Source organism: Chinchilla lanigera, unplaced genomic scaffold (assembly GCF_000276665.1).
Source record: "Chinchilla lanigera isolate Chin_1 unplaced genomic scaffold, ChiLan1.0 scaffold00044, whole genome shotgun sequence".
Classification (NCBI taxonomy): Eukaryota; Metazoa; Chordata; class Mammalia; order Rodentia; family Chinchillidae; genus Chinchilla; species Chinchilla lanigera.
This window is the reverse complement of record NW_004955445.1, coordinates 9,370,659-9,392,853: the sequence shown is the minus strand read 5'-3', so window position 1 is coordinate 9,392,853 and position 22,195 is coordinate 9,370,659. Positions and strand designations below refer to the sequence as shown.

General features: G+C 56.5%; 1 protein-coding gene across 1 annotated transcript in view; it reads right to left on the bottom strand.

Moving 5' to 3' along the window:
* The window catches only part of Prex1 (phosphatidylinositol-3,4,5-trisphosphate-dependent Rac exchange factor 1), a gene marked incomplete at its 5' end in the record, with an annotated part of 171,503 nt that overhangs the window by 8,424 nt on the left and 140,884 nt on the right, over positions 1 to 22,195 (bottom strand). The window contains 18 exon segments of the mRNA XM_013518315.1: positions 335 to 434; positions 1,725 to 1,945; positions 2,718 to 2,759; positions 3,714 to 3,842; positions 5,376 to 5,466; positions 5,623 to 5,705; positions 6,999 to 7,087; positions 8,340 to 8,546; positions 10,879 to 11,152; positions 11,578 to 11,788; positions 12,257 to 12,415; positions 12,742 to 12,929; positions 14,076 to 14,196; positions 14,854 to 14,990; positions 17,103 to 17,188; positions 18,664 to 18,812; positions 20,362 to 20,454; positions 21,815 to 21,957. Of these exon segments, the coding sequence (XP_013373769.1) occupies positions 335 to 434; positions 1,725 to 1,945; positions 2,718 to 2,759; positions 3,714 to 3,842; positions 5,376 to 5,466; positions 5,623 to 5,705; positions 6,999 to 7,087; positions 8,340 to 8,546; positions 10,879 to 11,152; positions 11,578 to 11,788; positions 12,257 to 12,415; positions 12,742 to 12,929; positions 14,076 to 14,196; positions 14,854 to 14,990; positions 17,103 to 17,188; positions 18,664 to 18,812; positions 20,362 to 20,454; positions 21,815 to 21,957 (2,523 nt within the window).

Sequence of the window (22,195 nt, the reverse complement as noted above, 5' to 3'; positions counted from 1 at the left end):
GGTGGGAGGACGGGTGGGAGGATGGGTAGGTGGATGGATGGGTGGGCAGGGGGTGGGAGGATGTGTGGGAGGGAAGAAGAAAGGACTAAAGAATCTTAGCTAACTATGGTATAAGTCCTTAAAAATCCAAACAAGGCTTCACCCCAAAGAAGGACATCTCTGGGCAGAAAGTCTGTGAGAATAAGCTATGGTTCTTCTATGATATGGACCCTGAAGGTCAGCTTTGACTCGTGGTGGGTGCTGATTCTGGTCAACCCTGGGGCGGGAGGCACGGCAGGGACAGACAGCCCCTGTCCTCGAGACCCCAAATGCAGGGCTGAGAGGCATCACTCACTGGCCACGTAGTTCTCGTCCAGCTGCTTAAAGGAGAAAGTGACATTGTCCAGCTCCGACAGGGTCACCCAGATGTCCTCCAGCATGGTCCGTTCCTCTTTCTATAGGAAGAAGACACAGTGGTTCAGATGCAGCCCTGCCCTGGAGTTTTGCTTCAACATGAGTGACCCAGCTCTGGACCCTGGCTGTGGGCCACGAGGTGCCAGCCCTGAGTGTGGTTCCGCATGTGCCATCACGGCTGGCTCCACGGCTGTCCTGCGCCTCACAAGGGCCCAAACCTACCTGCGCTCTAACTTGCTGAGCGGTCCCAGGAAAACCACTTCCTGCCTTGCTGAGACCACCACAGCTGACTACTAAAGCAACCGCTTCCAACCCAGCCCACCCAAAGACAAGTCTCCACTTCCTCCCTTACTGCCCTCCCTCCGTCCTAGCTCAAAATCTCAGGGCTTTTCAGGTTCTCTTTTCCCTTACCGTGTATGTGAGCCCCGACCTGTGTCGCAGGTGGGCCCACAGGATGTCCTCCGGCCCCACCCACCAGCCTCCAACTCCAACACCCAAATTCAGGGCTCCCACCAGGCCCACACTGGAGCCCCACCCCCACCCCCGCCATCCTTTCCCTCCAACCCCCACCCCCAGCTCTAAGCTATCTCTGAAAAACTCAGCCCAAGTCACATTACTGCCCACCTCAGGCCTCCGAGCCCTCCTCAGGCACAGAATGGAGCCCCAGCCCTACAGCTCTGGCCCCACTGACCTCATCTCCCACCCCTTGCTGAGCCCTCTGCCCCAGCATCCTGCGCCAGACCATTTACCTGGCTAGCTGAGGTCTGGGCTGAGAAGTGGACATCAAGGGTTTAGGGTCTGATAGCCTTTCTCCGCCCAGACAAGCACTCGCCTGTCACAGCAGTGGCCAGCAGAGGGCGCTGTGAGGCCACACTTCCCTCTAGCCCATGCTTGAGCCTCCAGATTCCCTAGGAACCCTAGGCCCCAGTACTGGGGCACCTCATGGGATGTGCTGGGGCCTCCCTGGCCTCTACATACTGGGTACCAGTTACAGTCCCTCTGCTCCCCCGGCTCCCTCAGCTGCCACAACCGAAAACCCCTCCAGATATGCCCAAGGTCGCCGGAGGGTAAAGCGGCCCCTGCCTGTGAGTCACTCATCTACTTGCCTGTTCAGGTCTCCCCCAGGACGTAAGTCCTGGATGTAGGACCCCGTCCTACCCAGGACTCCTGCTCCGATTTTCGTTTCCCAACCGCTCCTGATTTTACTAACAGCAGCACATAGGTGCTCAGCAAACAGCTGCCACATGAAAGACGGGGCCAGGGAGGCTGAGACAGGAGCACCCCTCTGCCCGCAGCGACAGCAGGTGGCTCATGCACCCTGGTTCACTCACCAGGGCAGCTGGCGAGAGCAGGGACTGGCAGTGCAGCAGGACGCCCGTGGCCGCCACCTGCTCCAGCCACTTGCGGCTGGCGTCGCGGCTGCTCTCCTCGTACTCGCCGTTATTGTTGTAGCGGTAGCTGAGGGCGGCCAGCAGCTGCTCCGAGAAGGTGCACACGGCGGCCACCAGGGCCTGGCAGAAGATGGCGTCCCGGCGCGGCTGCAGCTCGGCGTCTGGGGGTGCAGGGAGCCTCGGGTGGGCGGTGCTCCTTGGTGTGAGCAGGACACACCCCACACCCAGGCCCACAGCTCTACCACCCCGCCAAGGGCCCTAGCTGTAGTGGACAGCCCAGCTACCTAGACAGTTCTTTGTCCAGCTACCTAGACAAAACCAATGCTCCACCAGCAAGCCAGCGGGCCCCAGGCCACACCCCTCACCAGCTCAGCCATCCATATCTCAGGAAATAACGGCCTTCCCCGGGCCTCCATGGACGCCCAGCCCACTGGATGCCAGCAAAGCTACGCTACAGACGCACATGGCCATCTCTCCCCTGGAAACTGCGGCCTCTCCGCCCAGCCTCATCCCAACCCGTCCCTGACTTGGACTCGGACTGAAGAATCGGCCAGTCTCGGGCAATTCATCATGCAGAGTCCCGGTCTTCTCAGGTTATTGACAACAAAATAAAGGCTCTGGCCAAGTGGTTTTCAGTAATCTATACTGTGACCTGAGTCCTACTGCAGCTCCCTTGGCTGGGGACTTCCGGGAGGACAGAAGGATAGGACCCCCAGTTCTCTGCAGCGCCATCCTCCACTGCCCGCCAGGCCCAGGCTCTGTGACGAGCCTCCCCCCATGTGCTGCTCTCCCGAGCACAGGGCCTGGCACACCATGGCAAAGCCAACCGTGGCCACTGGGAGGGGCCCCCAAGATCCGCTGCCAGGGCCCCTGCTGGCACACCTAGGTGTGTGTGTGACACGTGTGGCCGCAGTCGCCCCTTCGGAGTCTCACCTGTGCACTTGAGCAGGGCCAGGAGCAGCTGGTTCTTTCCATCTGGAAGGAGGAGAGTGGAGAGGAGGCGGCTGGGCGCGGGCAGTGACAGGGACTGGCCCTGCGGCCGTGCGTGCTGCCCCGCAGACGCTCTGGCTAGGCTAAGGCTGGGCTCTCCCGGGGAGCTCTTACTGAGCCTCGGTGAATTCCAGGGACCCCCAGGCATGCGGGGAGTGGAGTCCCACCTGTCAGCATTGCCCGCCCCCAAGTCCCTGCTGAAGAGATCTAAGCCAGCCCTTTCACCTGCAGTGCACACACTCACAAAGACACGGCCAGTCACACACCAGCCGACAGCCAAGCGCATGGCACACACACGCGTGTAACTTGGGAGCGTGCGCACATCCTAGAGCATCACAGCCCAGCCCTCTAATGCTCACTTCCTCCTCAGAGAGGCCAGACCCGCCTCCTTCCTTCAGAGATGCTCCAGGGCCCAGAAAGGCCTTGCAAAAAAACACTCATAGGGCCTTCGGACTTAGCTCCTTGAGGTCCTTTTTAGAAGCCATGTGAGAGGTACCTGGGGCTAGGGTGGGGACAGCAAGAGCAGGTGCAGGATGCCCACTCACTGAGGCTGAGCCAGGCAGGCAGTGTCCTAGGGGCTTGCTTTGTACTGATTTATTTATCCTCAACAACAAGGGAGAGTGAAGAAAGAAGGCCCAGAGAGGTCAAGGAACATGCCAGGGTAACACAGCCAGCAGTGGGGGAACTGGGACACAAGTCCTGCCAATCTGGCTGAGAGTCCACACCCTTAACCAGTTGCCCTTCTGGAAAGCAGGACAGCACCAGGTCAACAAAGACTTCTAGCTCAGAGGCAAGACCTCAGCTGAGGATGGTATCAGCTGTTCCTGTCCTACCCCGGCCATGGACACATGGGGCCTGAGATGGACCCAACCAGGGTCTGTCAGAGTCCACATCCACAGCCTTGTACCCCAGGGTGACATCTCCTCCCTGCCCACCGACCTTCCACGTATCGCTGGATGTTGTCCACGAGGGTCTTGATGGAGTTGGGGAGGTTCCAGGGATCCTCCTGGATGCTGATCTGGATCAAGCTCCGGCCACGAATGGTACACTCTTCCTTCTGTTTGAACTCTGGGACAGGAAAGGGACAGAGGTGGCTTTGGAGAGCAGTGGCACAATGTCCTATGCCTTGGTTATCATCAAGTCCATGGGGGCCAAACACATGGTAAGTGTGTGACTGCTTCATAGTACTGCACCCATGGCAGACATCACTAATCAAGCTCAGCGCTCCTTTCTGCGAGTTTGAGACTACAGTAAGACTCCCAACGGCTACAACCAATCCAGTGCAGACAATGCAAATTAATCACAGCATCCTTTTCTTCTAGATCTACAGGCCATAGACACAGAAAGCTTCTCCTTATTGCCACAGCCAGTTGAGCTAGCACTTAGTCTAATACCTTCTTTACAAGCAGGAGGACTCCCAGGTACAGAGTGGGAAAGTGACTTGCCTAAAGTCACACGGCTGGGTAGGGAATCTGGCCCCAGCAGGACCATTCAAAGGCTAGGCAGACACAGGCCCTTGCTCCTTTGACCCCTTTGCAGGTTCCTGAGACATCTGCAGTTCGTCTTTCCCTGCTGTTTCATGTCTCTGAGGTCCATCGCTGGGGAGGTGCTGGGGAGGTGCTCCAAGAGAACGGAAGGGGCAGCTGAGCGGGGCCCCGACTCCTCACTACCCCGTGCCCCACTCACTCAGAGGCGGCTGCCTGACCGCATCTATCTCCCACACTAGCGTTGGTCTGTCTCACAGTCACCAGCGCCCAGCACAGGCCTGCACGAGCTGGTTCTGGAGGCATCACTTACTGGATGCAGCGATGCATGGACAGATGCTGGTTGGGCAGATGGACAGATGCGGGAAGACGGTGGGCAGATGGGGAGTGAGGTTAAGTGGGTAAATGGGACCAAAGTGGCGGGGAGCTCATGAGAAATTCCACTTTCTTTTCCTCCCAATCACTTCAAGAAGGAAGTGTAGTGCTGCTGAGGCCTTAAAGTTTCTTTCACTTGTGAACCCCGCTCTTGAGTAGGATCAAAGGGCCTGGGAAGGCAAAGTGCCTAACCGCAGCGAGATGACTTCATTTCCATTACATTTATGGCATGGTTTATTATTCATTTATGGCATGTCATACTAGCTTTTCATCAAAGGAGTTTAATAAGGTGTTCTCAAAATCAAATTTCTAAAAGGGACAAAACTATGTCAAATGAGTGTGATTAAAAAATGTGAAGATGTGAGTAGGTTCTGTGGATCGGGTGATAGACGATAGGACATTTGAGGTCAGGAAAAATGCTCCAGGTCTTCCACTCACGTCACCAACAGGCTGGCCAGGAGGTCCAGGGTCCAGCCCCAGGCCACAGACCACCTCCATGAAGAGCCAGCGGGTAACTGTGTTAGGCTTTTCAGGGCCTGGGGTCTCCGGCACACATGCTTCCTTGTTGTTTATGTGCTTTGTTTTTGCAATTCTTTAAAAATGAAACAACCATCCTCAGCGCAGACATAAAAACAGGCCATGGGCTGGATCTGCTGCACGGCCCAGAATCCACTGACTCTGATTAGCTCAGGGCCACCCCACAGGCAAAGGGTGTGACCGGCGTCCTGTGCTGTCCCCTCACCTTGTAAGCTGTGCTCCATGGGGAAGTGCTTGGTCTCTTCAAACGCCCGGCTCATGACAGGCCCCTTGAGCAGCGCGTTGATGGAGTCCACCTGCACAGCGAGAAGCACCAGGCTGAGCACAGCCCCCGGGGGCCTCCGACTGCTGGGACCTGTGGCCCACGGCCCTCGCCCCAGCCCTGGTGTCCCAGCTCTGCCAGGAGTGACAGCAGGGAGCCAGGGCCGCGCCAGGGTGGAGGCAGGGCCTACCTGGTTAAAGAGATGCTCCAGGCAGCCGTGAAGCTTGTCCTGCTTGTCCGAAGGGATGCGCATGTCACAGGGCAGCTCGTCCCCTGGCAGGAGGAGGGGACCACAGCCATCAGCCACTGCTACCCCACCTCACAGCTTCCCACCCCTTGCTCCAGGATGTAACACGGCCACAGAGCCCTAAACCCAGAGGCGGGCGGGCAGCCTGACGGACCCATGTCACTGAGCGAATCCCGTGACCTCCCTGAGCCTCTATTTCCTCCTCTGCAAAGTGGGCAAAGGGCACGAAACACCACAAGACGTGAGGCGCGGCTGAGACACCCTGCAACTGAGATAGAGGCTCAGAGCGCAGGAACCGGGGCCCAGGCGTCCTGACTCAGCACCCAGCAGCCCCAGTCAGTCAGACGCAGCCCGGAAGCCACCTCCCAAAGCCTCCTGGGGACGGGTGCTCAGACGCCTATCTCAGGTGATGACACATTTATCTGAAGTTCAGCAATATCTTCCGTTTTTCCTGGTGCTTTTTTTTTGCTTCTGTTAAACTGACATATAATTAAAATTAAATTTTTATGCACAGCCTTTTCTGGAAGGACCCAAGACAGGGTGACAGGGACAAGAGTGACAGCCTGAGACGCAGGAGGCAGGGGGCCGAGGTTGGAAGGGGACTCGTCACCCGGCACTCTCTCGTGCCTCTTGAGCAACGAACCACGCAGATGTAGACCTTGTCATAGAGTTTTTAAAGGTCTCAAGTAAACCATACTAAAATAAACAGATGTCAAGCTTTCAGTAAAAGCTGCAAGCACAGTATGAACTAATCTATAAAATATTTACGCTGTCTGTCCACCCAATCGTCCCTCCACCTACACACCCATCGGTATAAATGTGTACTGACTAGTGACCGCCAAATATTAGCAGTGGCCACTTCCGGGGGACACGATGAGATTCTGGTTTATTTTTATTCGCCCCTTGGAACTTTCCTGTGTCACCTGGGTTTCTGATTTGAGAAAATGACACACATGTGTCATTTTCACAGGTGCCGTCAGGTCACACAATCTGAGTGACATCCCAGCCCTCATCACGCCCGCATGTCACACACGATCTTACACAATCATTAGTAACTTGTCGGGCGTGTTTTCATCTGTTCCCTGTCTGTGACACTCAGGAAGACTGGAATCTTTATTCTAACTGCTGCTGTGTATCCAGCTCCCAGCACCCAGCACCCAGCACATGATAGGTGCTCAGTATAGAGTTGTCGAATGAGTGGACGGATGGAATTAACAGGGCAATTCAATGCAATGTAATACACAGCAACACAATGCAGATGAAGTACAACGAGATACAAACAAGACAAAGCTTCCCAACAGCCCGCTCGCCACACTCACCGGACCCCATCTCGTCGCTGCCCAGATAGGAGCTGTTGCTTCTCACGCTGGTGTAGGACAGGACCGAGTCCCGGTTGCTGTTACACTCGCTGCAACGGCGAGAGACAGGCCCATCACCCACAGCGCACACCCTCTGGTCTCACGCCCCTGGGGCCCAGCCAGACATGGGGACCTCTGGTTTGAGCGGTTTCCTGTGTCTCCGGGTGGCGGACACTAGGAGACCCCTGCACAAACCCGCAGAAGCAGGGAGAGGATGGTAGCTCTCCCTTCAGGACAGGACAGTGACAGTTACATCTGGATGTCACTACTGTCCAGTGTCCCCAGTGCTCCCCTGTGCCTCACTCCTCATTGAACAGTCTTGCCCAGGACAGGCCTGCCCGTCCCACATTTAATTAAAAGAGACCCAGAAGGTCCAGGGAGCCAGGGAGGTAGCTCAGCGGCACAGCACCTGCCTGGCAAGCACAACGTCCTGAGTTCAATTCCTGGTACCAAAAAAAAAGAAGGCCCAGGGAACTGACAGCCACAGTCTCAAGATTCTTTCCCTCAGCTTTCTGACAATCAAAGGAAAAATCAGAGCACCCAAAAAGGTAGGGATGAAAACTCCAAGACACAGACAAATCTTGAATGGGCACAAGGCTCCAAGATGTCCCACTGTGCACATGCCAGGAAAGCTGGACAGAGGACCTCAAAGCCTGAAGAGCGCAGACACCAGGAGGGCCAGGCAGAACCTTCCTCAGCAAACCCCTTCGGGTCTAAGTTCTGTCCCACTGAGAATGCGTCTCACCAGAGAACTGTGCGCTAGAGACCAGTGTGCACGCACCTGTGATAAGGAATCCTACTCACCCTCCACACGGTTTATCACAGGAATCTGTCTTAGTGTGTTTAACCCACTAGCTGAGATCCCACTGACCTCGTTATGATTCACTTAACCAGCAGAAGTATCATTCAGGCCCTCTCAGAGTTCGGACAAAAAACAATCTTATTCTGTGGGTAAGGTAAAAATAGTGTTGGTCCTGGAAACCCATGTCTTACACTGAGTTTGAAAACACACTGCAGAGTCCTGGCCTTTCCTCTGCCACCCCATCAGCATGTGGGGGGACAGAACGAAGGGGTCCCAGGGCCAGGCCCTGAAACGCTGGCTTCAGAGCAGGGGAGTCTGAGTGACATGCAGGGGTGTGCTGTGAGGGGAGCTCCGTCAACCCCCGAGCACGCTGTTGGCACCAGCCCCCGGGGACGCCCGCAGCTGAAGGTGGCCCACGGTCCTGACTGTCCCACAGCCCAGTGGCCTCAAAGGTTCCGCCGGCCACCACACACAGCCCTGGCCTCCCGCAGCCCACCCACCTGTAGGAGTCACGGTAGCTCATGGTGTCGTGGCCTGAGTCCTCCTGGTCCTCCTCGGACACCTTGAAGCACACTTTCTTGATGCCCCCATGGTCAGCCCTGTCCATCTCGCTCTCCTCGCTGACCAGCGGTGGGGAGGAGGCCTCCTCGGGCAAGGGCGGGTCACAGGGCCCGGCTGAGGTGGGCTCGGTGATGGTGGACAGCAGCCTGCAGGGGACAAAGGCCTTGAAGGTAAGGGCACAGGCCTACAACACGCTGGGCCCTGACAACGGCCCCACCCAGAGGGGGCCTCCCAGTGCTTTGTGCCCCTCCCTTGAAAATGCCACCAGCGCCTCTGTCGGGTGTGAGACACCCTCATTTCCTGACTGAGCTATCAGCACTCTCCACGCTGCACACGGGCTAGGACCCTTTGTGAGGGGCAGGGGGCAAACCGGCTTAGCGTGTTTGGTGCCAACCACTCAACTCTACCACTGCAGCACGGAAGCATCATGGACAGGGTGTAAGCAACTGGGCATGGCTGTGCTTCAGTAAAACTTTATTAATAAAAACAACACAGATAGTAACCTGAATTGAGGCTGTGGGCCACAGCCAGGGTGTAACAGTGAAGAACAGAGGTTTTGAAGTCAGAGCCCACACTCACACCTCGCTACTGCCATTTCCTAGCTGAGAGGCATAAAGTGAATTATTTAATTTTTCTGAGACTCAGTCTCCTCACTGTAAAATGAGATAATACCAGTATGTGCACTCTAGTCTGCTGTGAAGGTTGAGAGAGTTAAAATAAAGTACGTCGTGTTTAGAACAGTGTCTGCTGTCATGTAAGTGACTGATAAGCCCTGGCCAAACCTAATCCTACCACATATCAGTTCTGTCAGTATCATGACTGTTCCCACTTTACAGATGAGGAAACAAAGGCTCAGAGAGGTTAAGTGACTTGCTCAACACTGCACAGCTAATAAGTGACCCAGGACTGAATACGGCCCAGGACTAAAACTCGGGCCTCCTAGCTCTACAACCTGTATTTTTTCTCCTTAATCACAGAAAGTTTCCAACATGCACAAAAGAAGAAGACCATGCTGAACCTGAGGTACCCAGCAGTCAGCTTCAACAGGGTAACACAGGGGCCACCCTATTTCCACCATCTTTTCCTTCATTTTCTCTTTTCCAAGTATTTAAATCAAGTCTAAGAGAGCACGTCATTTCCCTACTAAACACTTCCATTTGTGTGAGCTATCAATATATATGCATGACATATACTTTTTTTTTTTTGTCTTTTTGAGACAGGGTCTCACTATGCAGATCAGGCTGGCCTCAAGCTCACTTTGTAGTCCTGGCTGGTCTCGAACTCACAATGACCCTCCTGCCTCAGCCTCCTGAGTGCTGGGATTACAGGTGTGCGCCACCACACCCAGCTTGTGACATATACTTTTAAACCAATGCTCTTCCACCAGTGGCAAATGTGGGAACACTGGATGAAGTCCAGGTCGTCACCGCGGGGAGTGGGGATGCTATGGTATCGAACCAGGGGAGGCTGGGATGCTGCTATCCATCCTGGAAGCCCAGGGAGGCCCCACAACACAGACCGATCCCCCCAAAATGCCACTAGGATGAAGGCAGAAACTCGGTCTTAAACGTGACCCCCGCTGTCACCGTGCCAAACAGCATTAGCAGTCTCTGAGCACCATCTGGTACCCAGCCTGCGCTCAAATGGCCCTGGCTGTCTCGGAAGCGTCTCCTCCAGGTGGCCTGCTAGGAGCAGGTCCCCGAGCCAGACGCGGCCTCTGACTGGCGTCTCTCAAGTCTCTCCAGTATCTAATGGCTCCTCCTCCTCCCCATGCTGCTTCTCTGCCACTTACTGGTGAAAGAAACGGAGTCATCTGTCCTGCAGAATCACTCACCCTCCGGATTGGCCAAATGTGTCCCCCAGGTGTCACCTAACCGTCCTCTCTCCCCAGACTGCGGCTGTGCAGCGCCATCCAGAGGTGCACAGGCGTGCGCTCGGCTGTCCCTCTCCTTGCCTCGGTCTCAGGGTGGGGAGGACGGCGGGGGACGAAAGGGACGCAGACACCGCCTGTGTCTGTACCGGTTCCCACGACGAACAGACGCACGGCGTATCACAAAAACGTTTTTAACAGACACCGGCTCAGCGCTGCCGGCGAGCACCTGCACGCAGTGGGGCTGCGGGTGTGGCCTGCTGTCTCACAGCAAAGAGGACACGGGCCCAGCTGTCTCTCTCTGAGATGTCCGCATTATAAATGCCCGACAGCCTTTCCCCAGCCAGCCCTCACCTCGCTAAGATCGCTAGACTCGCTAAGATCGCTGCCCGGATCCACTGTTCCGTTAGAGCGGCTTCTCAGTGGGGTGGTTCTGCCCCCCGGAGGCCCGTGACAAAGTCTAAGGATATGTACAGCCGTCAGGGATGGGGAAAAGCTATGGGATCTAGCAGGTGGAGGCCAGGATGGCCCCCAACAGAGACCAACGCTTGATGCCAGGAGAGCCGCGGGGCGCACCTGCTGGTCTCCAGCCCACCGCAGGGCCTCACCTGTTAATCTGGGTGACGTACTGCTTCATCTCCTTCAGGGCCACGTCCAGCTTGGTGAAAAGCTGCAGGTAGGCATCCTGGATCTCTCGGTCCTCCTGCTTGAGCAGGAAGCTCAGGCCCCGGTCTTCCTGGCTGAGGACCCCATTGGCCGGCCCTGAGCTGCTGTCACTGACAGCCTGGCCTTGGGGGTCTCCATCGGCAGGCAGACACTTCCAGGAGGGAGCAGCCATGGTGGTGATGCAGTGCTGGGTATAGGACATGGGGCTCAGGTGGCCTACAGTGGAAGAAGGCAGAGCTCACTCAGAAACAAGCCCCAGGTCCTTTGGGCACGAGAGTACAAACCCACTTCAAGAATTCTAATGAATGAAAATTTTCCCTTTCAATATTCTTAACCCACTAAAGTACAGCATAAAAAAGGTTTCCACTTTGGTGCGAACAAAATTTTAACCATGGGAGTTTTTCCTGCCTGAAATGCAGACATGATGGCTGGTACTTCAGCAACTATGTTCTACTGTGAGGCATTCTGAAAGTTAGAAGCCCCACCTAGAGGTGACAGTGAGGGAGGACAGAAAAAGCCTAGATCCCTGATGACTATGGAGCCATCATTCCAGTCCTGGGCTGGGGGTCTTCAGATAGCTTTCCGGTTTCATATCTGTACAGCGAGATCTCAATGTAACTCTAACAGACACACTCAGGTACCTTGCTCTGGGTCGAGGCCGATGAGGGAGGGCTTACGGCCGAAGCGGATGCTGAAGGACCTGCCGATGGAGGGCGTGGTCTTGGGGTAGGACACTTCCATGAGGTTGACGTGGCAGTTGGTGGGGCAGAAGTCCAGGCCGCATAGTGGGTGGGGCTCCAGGGTGGCCTGCTTGAAGGCTGGGCTGACCCTACCCCTCAGCTGGGCTGCAAACTGACACATGGGGGCAGAGGTCAGATGATTCTGGGCCCCCCGGTACCCCACATCCTGGCCCAGGCCAGATATTCTGAAATTGGGCAAACCGTCAGTAGCTCCAATGGAAAAGTGGGCCATCCTGCAGGGTCTGCAGCCCCAAGCCTGGCTCAGGCATGGCCTGGTGCAGTCCAAGGCCTCTGAGGACCCCCCTCCTCTCCTCAGCTGCTGAGCTCAGGCGGGGATGCCCACCCGCCCCTCAGGGACCACACAGGGCCAGCAAGTGACCAGGCAACCGCAAGGGCTCTCTCTGAGCCCCAGGGACCTAGGGCCCTCCTGACCACGGCGGAATGGCCTGGCTGAGCATGAGGCCAGCGCAGGAGACAACCAAGAGGCAGAGAGGCCGTCGTGGGACACGCACTGTCCCCGCTACCTCAGGCTGAGACCTGTGCCCAGAAAGCCAGAAGACACCCCGGGGGGAGCAGGCACCTGGCGGTAGCGGGTGACCCTCTGGCTGATGCTTTCCAGCTTGGAGTCGCAGGCGCTGAGGAACTTGTGGGCTGTGGTCTCCACGCGGGCGCTTGCGGCCATGAGTCGCCTGCAGTTCTGCACGAAGGTACTGTCATCGGCGGCAAAGGCCTCAAGGATCTGTGGAAACATCAACCACCGCTGAGCCACCCGCCCAGCCCCGGCCAGGACATCATCCCGGGTCACCGCGGGGCGCTGCTGCACGTTTCACGATACCCTGAGAGGCCAGGCCTGTTGCGGGCCTGTTTTGTAGATGAGTAAACTGAGGCCAGTAAGTCACTGTTCTCAGTCCCACAGCTACCAACGGGGGACAAGTATGGCATTTCAGAGCCCCCGGCTGACTCTAGGGAAATGGGAAACAGCTGTCCCCACCCCTAGCAAGAGGAGCTGTCCCCACCCGGGGCAGGGCAGAGCAGGGCAGAGCAGGACAGGCAGGGCCTGGAGACCTTGGCAGTGAGGCCGAAGCAGCCCCGGGGCTCCACGATCTTCTCCAGCACGTGGCAGCGGACGCCCGCCGTGCTCGCGTACTCGTACACCACACCGTGCTCCAGGTACACGTTGTCCACCGTCAGGCTGACCATGGGGCTGTCCTCGCGCAGGCTCAGCTGGGGCCCCAGGGACAGCAGTGGCAAGGCTGGGAGGAAAGGGGCGAGGACGCTGAGGAGAGCACTGCGCAGCCCCCCACCCCTGCCCTGGACGCCCCGCTCGGGTCAGTCCCACCCCCACGCAGGTCTGAGTGGCTCAGGGAGCGGAACCCCCCACTCGGCAGACGCCAGGGTCCAGATGAGCACAGGACTGGCGGGCCTGGGCCTTGCGCTGGATCTACAGAGGGAGGACCTCCCCACGAGGACTCCACCCCACCAGAGCCAGCCCATAAGTGCGAAGCTGGCACAGAGGTTGGGACTGGAGAGAAAGCAGGAGACTCCCAATAATGTCGGTGAGGCCCCGGATGGAGCCACCTTGACCTTTTCGTTCGCTGAGCCTAAGTTTCTGGGTACGCTGCCGGTGGCGGAGGGGTTCAGATTCAGGGTGCAGGAGGAAGGCGGAGCCTATACAATCAAGGTAGAGGCGTGGGAGAAGGAAAAGAGTCAAGGAGCTCCCTGAGATGGAAGAGGAACTGGGACAGGGGAGGAGCAGGTCCCGGGGAGGCACGGAGCTCTGTGTGGAGCTCTGTGTGCAGCCCTGAAGGATAGTGCAGGGCGGAAAGCTGAGGGTGCAGCCGGGCAGGGAGCTGAGGGCTGCGGGTGGGCAGAACACTGCTCAGACCTAGAACCTGGAGGCCCAGGAAGGCCTGGGTGGCAGAGGACATGGAGGCTGCTAGGCAGGCAGCTCTCAGATCCCCAGACGAGCCTGGGTGGTCCAGGAGTGAGCAATTTTACCACAAGCTCTTTAAGTGACGAGGGCAGAGGCAGAGGAGTGCAAGTTCGAAAGATGGCAGCGACCCTGAGGCGGGTGCAGGCAACAGGGCTGGAGCCACCAGGCAGCAATGGAGCCACAAGCCAAAGGATGCAGGAAGTCTCTAGAAGCTCAGACAGACAAGAAATGGATTCCTCTAGAGCCCCAGGGAGAAATGCAGCCCTCAGACACCTTGATGTCAGCCCAGGGGAACTCCTGGCGCTTTGAGATGTTTAGTGTGTGTTGTTCAAGCTCCTGAGTTTGCAGGGTTTTGTCAGAGCAGCCCTAGGAGTACCGCAGACAGCTGGCACGGAGCTGGCTGAGACAAGACCCCTCCATGCATCTGTCCCTCAGAAGCTCCCTGGCACCACTACCTTCTCTTTACCTGCATCGGGCTGATCTTCCTCCTGGGCCCCGTCACCGCTGGGATCCTCGCTGGGCACCTCCTGACTGGCTCGTGCCTGCTGGGCATCCTCGTGGGAGTGGTAGACCCACTGGTACAGGCCCTGGAGGGAGCCAGCATGAGAGGGACAGCCACCACACCAGGGAGGAGGCAGGGTAGGTGCCAACTGCGCCCCGATTCCAAAGCTCAGGCTTTGAGTCTGCTGACAATACCACTCTGGGAGCGGCCCCCAAGATGTCACTCTAGAACCTTCCTTTGGCCCCCATCACACTTGGCCTTTAGCACAGTCTGTGCTCCACACGGAAGCCCAGGCAGGGGAGCCTTTGAAAGTGTTAGAGCTCTAGGAGCAGATGCTTTGTCTCTTCTATATCCCCAGGGCCAAGAAATGTGCCTGCACATAGTAGGTGCTCAGTAAACACTAAGCAAAACAATGACTGAGTGGGTGGACAGCGCTCACCCTCCACCGCAAGCCAGGCCCCTAACTCAATCTAACAATTTTTACCAGCAACACGGCTGTTTACACAGCCTGCCCGTGAGGTAAGAGAAAAAGGTTTCACATGCCCATCTCACGGCACTGAAAAGTGAGGCCATGAGGGATCGTGGCCCAGTTCTTCCAGCTCGGGAGAACACCAGACAGAGGCCTGAGTTACACACAGCCCCCCACAACCAGCATGTCCCTGAGCTCCTCCTGAGAGGGGAGGGCAGCCCTCACCCCACAAGGACCCCACTGTGGGGGCCCCCCTGCACCCCGGCTGCTCACCAGGGCCTCCTCTCGGCGGCTCCGGAAGGCCTGGAAGTGCTCCAGGACCTCGAGGGCACCGTTGTTCATCACGTTGTTGCCGTTGACCTTCAGGACACACTGACCGGCACACAGCCCGGCAGCCATGGCCTCCGAGCCTGGGGGGCGGAGAGCTGGAGGTGGGCACAGGCAGAGAGCCAGGGCCACAGCAGGCAGGGCAGGGAACCAGAGGAACACGCCCCACCACTCCCCAGACACACCCACCAGGACGGCACCTCCCACGGCAAGGAGAGCCGCTCCATCTCCGAGTCCTGCACAAGCTCGTGCGACTGGACCAGGGTGAGCCCCGTGTGGCAGAGAGGGAGACAGAGGCTCCGAGAGCCAAAGCGACCATCACAGTCACGCAACTTGCAGAAGCCAGGATTCCAACAAGGTCTCCCCGGCTCCAAGCGCTTGCATGTTCACCTCCACCGTAATTCCCAAACCACAGGTCTTGGACCCACAGTTCCGTGAGGTTAACATGAAAGATCTGGAAATGCATACGGGAGCAAATCCGGCCCATTTAGTGTGATGGTGACAAGGATAGGCCTGGGCCTCAAGGACCTGGGCTCCAAAGCCCAGCTCCATCTCATCAGCACATTACTCAACCTCTCTGGGCCTCAGCTTCCTCATCCATGAAATGCGGACACTAATAAAGCCAACTGGTAGGGTCCCAGAGAGTTAACACATGTGAGACATTTAGCACCAAGCCTGACACCAGTAAGTCCCCAGGAAATACCGACCGTTCTGACACTGGCCAGGTGGACAACTGCTACAGTCTGGATCTAGATGTCTCCCAAAGGCCCACATGCTAATGGCTTCACCCCTAGCCTGGTGTTACTGGGAGGTGGTGAACACTTTAAGAGGTAGAGCCTAGGAGAAGGTCTTCAGTCACTGAGGGTGCTCCCTTAAAGGGGTCTCGGGACTCTGCCCCTTTCTCTCTCACTTCCGCTTCCCAGCCATGCAGTGAATGGCTTTGTTCCACTCCATGCTCCTGCCACGATGAGCTGCCTTGCCACAGGCCCAAAGCAACAAGGCCGAAGACCATAGACTGAAACCTTCCAAACCAGGGCCAAAATCCACAAACCTTTCCTCTTTATGGGCTGATAGTCTCAGATATGTTGTTACAGCAACAGAAAGCTGACTAATACAACTAGGAGCACCTATGATGACCAGTCACCAACATCTCCACACCCGCTCCAAGGCAGAGACTCCCTGGCACCACCGCCACCCAGGGCTGCAACAAGTACACTGCTGTTTCTTGGGGCCCATGGTTCGTTGGGGCATTCTGGGCACTACAGGCCATCAGCAGGATCCTGCCTGCCCCCTAGATGTCAATGCCCCCTCTCCCCAGTGTGACAACCAGAAGGGTCTCCAGACATTGCCAGATGTGCTCTGGAGAGGGGACAAGATGACCCCAGGTTAAGACCACTGTTTCAAGGATAAATAAAATACAAACCTACTTTATATGATCAAATTCTCAGTAGCCTTCATTATGAGAGCTCTTTTCTTTCTTCCTTTTTTTTTGGTCTTTTTTGAGACAGGGTCTCGTTCAAGCTGGCCTTGAGCTCACTTGGCAGCCCAGGCTGGCCTCGAACTTGCAGTGATCCTCCTGCCTCAGCCTCCCAAGTGCTAGGATTACAGGTGTGCATCACTATGCCCAGCTTTATGAGAGGTATTTTCTCAATCAACAGATATTAAAAGTACAACTCAAACCACCAAAGTGGACAATTCCTATGGAAAGGAGGACTCTGGGTGCCAAAAGCTTGGGGTCCCCAGCACTGCAGACTGCACTGGTTTCACTCCTGAGACAGAGCTGACATCTTAACCAGCATGCAGGGAAAAGACATACACATACCAGAGGCTCCAGTCACTGGCCCATGGCTCGACCTGGCCACAGGACTGTTTGGGGGGAACTCCGAATTCACATTTGTACAAGAGTGGCCTACATTCGCTCCAGGCAGTATGAGCATCGGCTGAAGGGCAGCCCACCTTTATGGAGTGAACACTGCCACCTTGCCACAGGCCTCACCCCTCCCTATCAACCTCCACTCTGCTCACCCCACCCATCTGTAACTTGCTTTCGCAAATCTTGGCTCCAAGCAAAGAAACAAGTGGTAATGGTGTGCTAGCAGGCCGAGGCAGGTAGCGAGGTATGGTGGCTCTGAACTCCTGCCACAAGGACAGCCCTGCCCCTCAAGGCTGCTTCGGTCTTCGAAGTTTGCACTCACCTCTCCCTACAGCATAGACGAAGGGTGGGGAAGCTCCACGGATCTGGAAGCACAGGGCCTCTGGGTGATCGGGGACTTTGATTGTCCTGCAGCAGGTAGACACACCAGGGGAAGGCGTAAGGAATGGCCCTGTAGCTTTCAATAACCTGGCCTACCTGGGGAGCCCTGGCCTCAGAGACCTCTGGGAAATCCAGCCCAAAATAGGAGCAGCATCCAGCTTCCAGATGTCAAATGCAAGCAGAAATGCCAAATAGCCACAGCCCATGCCACAGGACCCTCGGATATCAGAGTGTGGGGAAACCCCAGGCCACCCTCCTGCACCTTCTCTGTCTCCTCATCCAAGCGCCTGTAGCCACATGACCAGTTTGGCTGGTCAGTATTTTACTCAACAGTCACAGAGGAGAGGGTGAGAAGTGGCCCAGCACGGCTCGGTGCTGACCCTAGAATCACACCCACAGGTCCCCTGGAGGGCACAGCTGTCATGCCAGGGTCTCGGCCACTCTTCAGGCCACTTCCCACCATGGCACTACAGGCAGCATTGTGCAGGGGCGGGGAGTCTGACACCGCTGTCCACCTCCCCGCCTACGGCACGCTCCCACCCCGCGCCGCACCAGCGTCCCTCCTGTCCCCTGCCACACAGGGTGCCTGTCGTCAAACTTAAGACGTCTGCAGAACTTTCCACTTGGTGACGTCTCCCACTTCATACATCAGCCAGGCTGCAACCCCATCTCCCTACGTCAGCGTGCTTTTTTACTGAAATAACCACATCGCTCTCCCCAGTAGGACATTTACCCTAAATAAAAGGGAGATGTGGGCATTGAACACGTAATTTTTCAACAACAAATGCTTCCCCTCCACCTGCATCTGGTACAGGCCTCCTCTCGTCCCCTCCACACCGAGCAGGGCTGCCAGCCTCCTGGCCGCCGCCTGCAGCCAGAGGGGTCAGCTGTCCGCAGCCCTTACCATGGGCACAAGGTCCCATGGGGTCGGGCGCTGCCGCCTCCTGACCACGCCCCCTACTCCTCACGGCGGCTCAGCTGTGCCCAAACCGCCCACTCAGGGACTTCGTGCTGCTGCCTCCTCAGCATGGAGCCCTCTTCTTCCAGGAGCCCTTTCCCCCGCGTCACCTCCTTGGGGTCATCACCCCTGTCCTCAGCAACACCTTCCTCACCCTTCCTCAGCACGCCTGGCTCCTCCCAGCTCCACGGATCTCTCTGCACCTTACATACCACCCCTTGTCGGAATGGATCTCACATCTCTATCTGCATTTCCGTCCCCTGCTCCATCCCTCACCTGAAACTGAGGGCCAGGAGAGGGAGCAGCTGTACCCACCCCCCGGCTGCACCCCCAGAGCCTGAGGCCCCCCTCACCCCCATGTGGCGGGTGCTCAGGAAGCATCTGCTGAATGAGTGAAAGTGCTAGCTTTATGTCATGGCCTCCAGTGACAGACCCATCCACAGGGAGCCAAGACAGATGGCTCACCCCGCCCCCCTAGCCCCAGCACGGGCACCTCCTCGGCCGGGAGGAGGGTCAGCAGGACTGCCCGCCCTGGGATGCTCACTCTTTGGCCTTGGTGGCCACCAGGAGGCGCAGCGGGCGGCGGGAGCAGAAGGACTGGTTGAGGATGGACTCCACCTCTGAGAAGGGCCTCAGGAACACCAGGTCCTCGTTGATGGAGTAGATCTTCCTGCCCACCTGCAGGCCGGCCATCTAGGGACAGCAGGGACACCGTGTGTGGGTTATGATCTCTGTCCTCCTCTTAAAGAGACCTTGAGTGCTAAGGCACAGTGCCTGCCACAGAGATCAAACAGGACACAGGATGCACCTAGGGGACCCCCCCAAGAGGCTAAGGGGGCCACAAAGTTCCAAAGGGAGGTACTGCTGGCAGAGACACTTTCCCTGGGGAGAAGGCGCACAGCCCACCCCGCTGGGTGAGGGGCACATGGCGTCAAACGGGGCAGCCCCGCGCGGCTGCCAGGACTCAGCCACCACAGCTGAAGGCACAGCGAAACAAGACCCCAGCCCCCTCCTCCTCCCAAGCCCTCACCTCCAGTCACATGAAGCCAGGAGGGGACGGCCATCCCGACGGCCGCAGCAGGCACTGCCCAGCATGGCCTGCATCCCTGCTGCCCCACACCCCAGGAGAAGCTGAGACCCACAGGGGCTGAATCCTCAGCCTGCCATCGACTCGCTCTCCTACCCTGTCCTCCTCCTGCTCCTCCTCCTCAGGACTCTGTGTCTCTGTGTCTGTGAAAGATTAAGCACCTCCTACTCAAGACTTCGGAACTTGAGTTTCCTGTCATTACAGCAGGAAAATCCAATTCAAAAACCTGGTCCCAAAATGACTCAAAGGAAGGAACAAGCAGGATGAGGGGAAGGAGAAAAAGAAAGAAGAGAAGATAGATAGATAGATAGGTGGGATAACTGCACTGCTGGTGTCTAATGGTTTATTGAAAGGAACAGTTAATGCTTAATTTTTTTGGACGAATTTTGCATGCTTACATCTGGTAATCTGAACAACTAATTTGAAGACAACCATATGCAATACAACAACCATTGGTGAATTCCTACCATCTTATCTAGTGAAGCTCCGTATCGTTTCTAATTTTTTTATTATTTTTAATTTTTTTTAATGGTTTGATCAGTCTTGCATTCTTCCATCTGGTAATCTGAGCAACTTCGCTGAAGATAACGGTATGTAATATAACAACCACTGTTAATGCCTATCATTCTGTTTTGAAACCCTGTATCATTTTTATTGTTTTTGCTTTGTTTTGTTTTTGTTTATGTTGTTATTTTGTTATTGTTTTTTATTCTTTAAAATTAAAAAAAAAGGGGGGGCTGGGGATTTAGCTCAGCGGCAAAAGCGCCTGCCTGGCATGTGCAAGGTCGTGAGTTCGGTTCCCGGTACCGGAGAAAAACCAAAAAAAAATAAAATAAAATAAAATAAATAAAAAAATTAAAAAAAAACCCCTGATCCTCCAAATCTGCTTTTCCTGCATCTCCCACCAGAGCCCAGGAGGAGGTGCTGGTGAGACACGCTAGGAACATGGTCCTGAGCAGCCCCACTCCATCACAGCTCACCAGGAACTGCAGATGAAGGGGCCTGGACTCAGTTTCCCTACACAGATAATGACCATGAAGGAACTCGCTGATATCCCAGCACCGGCTCAGCTGGCCAGCCTCAAGGGACGTGGACAGATACCCTCCTCTTCCACCTGCTCACAGTCTGTCACAGCTGCAGCTCCGCGAGCCTCACCTCAGCCAGCGAGCCCCGCTGCACGGACTTGACCACCACAGCCTTGTTCTTCTCCTCGATGTCGAAGCCGTAGTCCTCCTCCTGCGGCAGGATCTGAGGACCCAAGGCAGAAGGCACCCTGTGAGGCCTGGAGCAATGCCACTCAGACCCCTGCAGGACCACCACTGGCTCCTCTTGTCCCAGGTCTACAGGAAAGCAGCCAAGCCCAGACAGGCAAGACGGAGTGAAACACAAGCCCCACCCAGCACTCAGTAGGTGATCCGGGCCCCCCTGTCAGTGAGGACACGCCAGCCACCACACCCAGCTCGGCTGGTGCTGACCACACAGCTCCCCTTTCATCCCCATCCCCATAAATACGCACCGGCCTAATCAAGACAATGTGTCCTGAGGCGTGCAGCCACCAAGAACTGGGGCCCGGGGGTTTTGGGGGCAGGCGTGCCGGAAGAAGGGCTGGGCTGTGTGCATATTCAGAGCATAATCAGCAAATGTTTACTGAGCTGCTGCCCGCTGTGTGCCTCAGGGGTCCCACAGGGCGCCGGGGCCCACTACTGAGCCAGACACCCTGCCCGCCTCCCTGAGCTGTTAGTGGAGGAGGGAGACTGTAAACAAACACAGGCCGTGAGGCAGGCTGAATTAAAGGGGCACGGTGAGGGGTGACAGGAGGTGACACCTGAGCTGAGACTTGAGTGGACTGAGAAAGAGAACTTCACAGAGTGGGAGAGAGTGCTCCAGGCAGCAGGCACAGAACACGCAAAGGCCCCATGGCAGGCCCCACAGAGCAGGGGGTAAGAAAACAGATCAGGGAGTCGGGGCAGAGTGAGGAAGGGGACAGCACAGCAGATGACGCTGGAGAAGCAGGAAGCATCTCCTAGGCCACGAGAAAAGCTTGCACTTTAATCTGAGTGTGGTGGGGAACGTGGAAGGCTCCTAGCGTGAGAGACATGGAATCGGACAGAGAGAGGAGCCGTCCTCCCACCCAGACTTCTGCTCCAACCGCACACCCCCACCCCCACCCCACCCCCGCAGAGGCGAGAGACTTCTCCACGCAGCACTTGATCGCTCACTGTGGGCACATTAGGGAGGGCTGCTGCTGAGCAGCAGGCAGACAAGCTCTACGGGAGGGGCTGGGAGCATTTCTGCACAGGGTTTAAATGTTCCCCTGAGCCCAAGGCTATGGACTCAGGCGGCCAGTAGAGAAGACCTAAGGCCACAGGGGACAGGGCCAATGTCTTCAGGGACATTTTCCCCACAATGTGCTCAGTGTGGGTCAGGGAGGACAAGAAGAGTTGGACAGACCAGGAAGGGTGCCCAGCAGTCTTGACCTCCTTGAAGAGCCTCCAGACTCGGGCTCAAGGCTGAGCACCCTGTTCTGCCCACTGTCTCAAGATCGCTCGGCCCCAGGCCTCCAGAACAGTCTGGGCAGGAAGGGGCAGCGGCTCAGCTCTGCTCCTACCAGCAGCCGCTTGGCCAGGATGTTCTCCACCAGCTTGAAGTCATTACGAAGCTGTTTGTTCTTGCTGCTGGTCCCCTCCATCTCCTCATCAGCGTGGAAGCGGAAGTACTGGGACTCATCCTTGAACTCGCTCTTCTCCAGCACTGAGAACCAAACACGCAAGCACATGGTCAACTCACATGGCTGTAACCGGCCCCCAGACAAGTTTGGTTTGGCCAACACAGTTTTTTAAAATGGAATTTTATTAAAATAGAATCATATGCCAACACTAACATATTAGGGTTTTCTCACATAACAATCCAGCTTTCTGACTTCTCTTGAAAAAGCTAAACTTACCCCACAGGGTGCTCAGCCTTGAGGACATACATTAAAAACGCACAG